This window comes from Carassius auratus, unplaced genomic scaffold, assembly GCF_003368295.1.
Source record: "Carassius auratus strain Wakin unplaced genomic scaffold, ASM336829v1 scaf_tig00045119, whole genome shotgun sequence".
NCBI classification, from domain to species: domain Eukaryota; kingdom Metazoa; phylum Chordata; class Actinopteri; order Cypriniformes; family Cyprinidae; genus Carassius; species Carassius auratus.
In genome coordinates, this window is record NW_020526880.1 from 50,001 (window position 1) to 53,684 (window position 3,684).

General features: G+C 38.2%; 2 protein-coding genes across 4 annotated transcripts in view; one reads left to right on the forward strand and one right to left on the reverse strand.

Annotated features, from left to right (window-relative positions):
* The window catches only part of LOC113087708 (flap endonuclease GEN homolog 1), a 7,788-nt gene extending 6,295 nt beyond the window's left edge, over positions 1–1,493 (reverse strand). Inside the window, exons 1-3 of one of the 2 annotated variants that reach the window (XM_026255633.1) lie at positions 1,312–1,493; positions 510–673; positions 237–429 (exon numbers count right to left, since the gene is read on the reverse strand). In XM_026255633.1, coding sequence (XP_026111418.1) covers positions 237–429; positions 510–670 — 354 coding nt within the window. In that variant the 5' untranslated portion in view covers positions 671–673; positions 1,312–1,493. Of the gene's footprint in view, positions 1–236; positions 430–509; positions 715–1,311 lie in introns of both variants that reach the window. The other variant, XM_026255634.1, reaches the window with a different exon arrangement.
* A 140-nt stretch (positions 1,494–1,633) lies between these two features.
* Positions 1,634–2,401, forward strand: LOC113087709 (dolichyl-diphosphooligosaccharide--protein glycosyltransferase subunit 4). 2 transcript variants are annotated; one of them, XR_003285607.1, is made up of 3 exons: positions 1,634–1,762; positions 2,096–2,230; positions 2,312–2,399. XR_003285607.1 is itself a non-coding variant. In XM_026255635.1 (2 exons), the coding sequence occupies exon 1, from the start codon at positions 2,100–2,102 to the stop codon at positions 2,211–2,213; it is 114 nt and encodes a 37-aa protein (XP_026111420.1). In that variant the 5' UTR covers positions 2,096–2,099; the 3' UTR covers positions 2,214–2,230; positions 2,312–2,401. The 2 variants fall into 2 exon arrangements, 1 of the variants encoding a protein (XP_026111420.1); XM_026255635.1 differs by lacking the exon at positions 1,634–1,762 and having other exon boundaries at positions 2,312–2,401.
* The last annotated feature ends 1,283 nt before the right edge of the window (positions 2,402–3,684 follow it).

Genomic DNA, 3,684 nt, shown 5'->3' on the forward strand with positions numbered 1-3,684 from the left:
TTATACATTTTTCTTTTATTCCAAATATCATTAGGATATTAAGTAAAGATCATGTTCAGTGAAGATATTTTATTAATCTCCTACTATAAATATATCAAAACTTCATTTTTGTTTAGTAATATGCATTGCTAAGAACTTCATTTGTACAACTTTAAAGATGATTTTCTCAATATTTAGATTTTTTTGCTCCCTCAGATTCTCAGATACTGTGCTCCACACAAACCCAGCACGCTCACCTCTCTCAGGACGGCCTTGAATCGGCCTCTGCTGGTGTTTTTAACAGCGGTCGGTTTGGCCTTGGCTTGGCCGTATCTCATCTCGCTGCGTTTGCTCATGGTCTCAGCCTTGATGCTCGGCGCGTCTCCCTCCATCACAAACACCAGTTTCACCCCCATCAGTGTGAGCGAGGACACGCGGAAGAACAGGTTCCTGCACGACACACAGCATCCACACCTGAGCCACTCTTTAATAAACCAGCTCAGATCCGTCACATGTGCTTCCAGACTCACCTGAGATGTGGTTTGGTGACTCTTCCCATCATGCCCTGCACGTGCTGGGCCTCACACACCCACAGGCTGAGGTCCACGGCGAGGGTCTTTCCTGACAGACTGTAGAGCGGCACAGACTGTCGGACCGGATCCAGGATGGACCAGAGCTCAGAGACACCCATCGCCTCCAGAAACACACACCAGAATCATTCAGAACAAGAAGCACCTAACACAATGACATATTTGTATATAAAATGTTTAATATATTTACCATCTCTCTGTATATATATATATATTATTATTATTATATATGGGATATTTATTATTAAATATTTCTGTTCTGCTCAACAAGGCTGCATATATTTGATCAAATATATAAGAAGAAACAGTAATATTACGAAATAATATTGCAATTTCAAATAAAGGTTTTCTATTTTAATCTGTGTTAAAGTTTAATTTATTTCTGAGATGTACAGCTGTATTTTCAGCATCATTCCTCCGGTTTTCAGTGTCACATGATCTTCAGAAATCAGAATAATATGATGATTTACTGCTACATTATTTCTGCAGTGTGTGTGTACATACATATATGTTATATTCTAAAATAATTATTTATACAATATTGTATATGTATATATAAAGTATATGTGTAATAAATACACACATATACGCACTGTCTATTGTTTATATTGTGTAGAACACTGTATTATTTAATATATCAGATTGAGCGCATTAAACTAAAGTCTCCACCGTTTAGGCGAACAAAGAACAAATTACTCGCACATCACAGAGATAGAGATTATGAGAAGGAAATGCTACTTACATATGTTATGTGTGTGCCTTGATGGATAAAGGGCGGTTTTTTTAAAATATTTAAGATGATTTAGGCGAATGTTTTGGTTAAGTGCAGCCTCGGTTTGAAAGTTTGAACTCGCGCCTATCGCAGATCTCGCGCGTCATCAGCGCCCCCAGCGGCCAGGAGGACACCACAGCGGCCTTCCGCCCAAAGTTCTTGAAGTTCTCTGCCAACTTAAAATTATTTTCATTCATTAGTGGGAACTAAAAGATTAAAAAAAATATACGAAACCAAAGATTAATAACTGTAAAAAATATATAAGTAAATGAAAAAGAGCGGTGAAATATCCCGGATGTGACGTGTCCAGACACCCGTATGTAGGTGACGTGCGTCTATGGTGACGTGTCTCAATCCCGGAATTTATCGCAGGAGCTTCGCAAGAATTCCTCAAAAACATCACAAAAACAACACAATAAGCGTGAGTTATTCAGTGAAACACACTATTGTTTGTAAAAGCGTCACTGTTAGTACGACAATATTTGTCTGAGATACAACTATTTGAAGATCTGGAATCTGAGGGTGCAAAAAAAAATCTAAAATCATAGGAAATCATCTTTAAAGTTGTCCAAATTAAGTACTTAGCAATGCATATTACTAATCAAAATTACGTTTTTATATATTTACGGTAGGAGATTTACTAAATATCTTCATGGAACATGATCTTTACTTAATATCCTAATGATTTTTGGCATAAAAGAGAAATGTATAATTGTGACTCATACAGTGTTATTGTTATAATGTTGTGCTGCAGTGAGATGGTGACTGATGTGCAGCTGGCCATCTTCGCCAACATGCTGGGGGTCTCTCTGTTCCTGCTGGTGGTCCTCTATCATTATGTGGCCGTGAACAACCCCAAGAGACCGGAGTGAGGCTGTGAGAGGAGCAGGTGAGCGCACACAGCGTATCCCATCAGCCCCTGCTCCGTCTCCATCTCAGTAGATGATCATCACTGCTGTTTCTCTTCCAGGATGACGAGGACCAGGAAACGGACGCCCGAGCAGCTTGTACATCTGCATTTTGTATAAAATTGATGTCAATAAATGTTCAAAGTGAGAGACTTTGTCTGTATGCGTTCTTCTTGTTAATACAACATGCACAATTGCGAATGAAATCAAATTGAATCATTCTAAATTTGCAAAAATCATTCTAGAATCACACTGAAAACCTATGAATTTCAGACAGTCGTCACTCAATGGCTGGATGTCTAAGTGGTGCCCACAGAATAACATAGGTTTCATAGACAATTGGACGAGCTTTTGGGGCAGACCTGACCTGTTTAAAAGAGATGGTCTTCATCCCTCCTGGGGTGGTGCCACTCTTCTCTCTAGAAATATGGCAAATAGTCTTAGTGTTTATACTTGACTAACTGGGGCCCAGGTCAGGAAGCAGACAGACTGGCTAAACCGACCGTCTGCTAGCTGCCTCCCGTCACAGAGGTCAGTTAATTCTCAGCACATAGAGACTCTTTCACCTAGATATCACTCTATAGAGACTGTGTCTGTTCCCCGAACTAGAAAATACAAAAAACGTCCAAACCAAGTTAAGATTAACAATTTAATTGAGGTTCAACAAATAAAAAGCAGATGCAATATGGATAAACTAATGATAAAGATTGGCTTATTGAATATCAGATCCCTTTCTACGAAAACACTTTTTATAAATAATATGATCACTGATCATAATATAGATGTGCTCTGCTTGACAGAAACCTGGCTAAAACCTGATGATTACATTATTTTAAATGAGTCCACCCCCCAAGATTACTGTTATAAACATGAGCCGCGTCTAAAAGGCAAAGGGGGAGGAGTTGCTTCAATTTATAACAACGTTTTCAGGATTTCTCAGAGGGCAGGCTTCAAGTATAACTGGTTTGAAGTAATGGTGCTTCATATTACATTATCCAGAGAAACCAATGTTAATGATAAATCCCCTGTTATGTTTGTACTGGCTACTGTATACAGGCCACCAGGGCACCATACAGACTTTATTAAAGAGTTTGGTGATTTTACATCCGAGTTAGTTCTGGCTAAAAAGTTTTAATAAAATAAAGTTTTAATAGTTGGTGATTTTAATATCCATGTTGATAATGAAAAGATGCATTGGGATCAGCATTTATAGACATTCTGAACTCTATTGGTGTTAGACAACACGTTTCAGGACCTACTCATTGTCGAAATCATACTCTAGATTTAATACTGTCACATGGAATTGATGTTGATAGTGTTGAAATTATTCAGCCAAGTGATGATATCTCATTATCTAGTTTCTTGTAAAGTTCATATAGCCAAAATTGTAAATTCTACTTCTTGTTACAAGTATGGAAGAACCATCACTTCTACC

What these genes read in the sequence shown, in the direction of transcription:
- LOC113087709 (XM_026255635.1), top strand. Translation starts at nt 2,100, where the DNA reads ATGGTGACTGATGTGCAGCTGGCCATCTTCGCCAACATGCTGGGGGTC.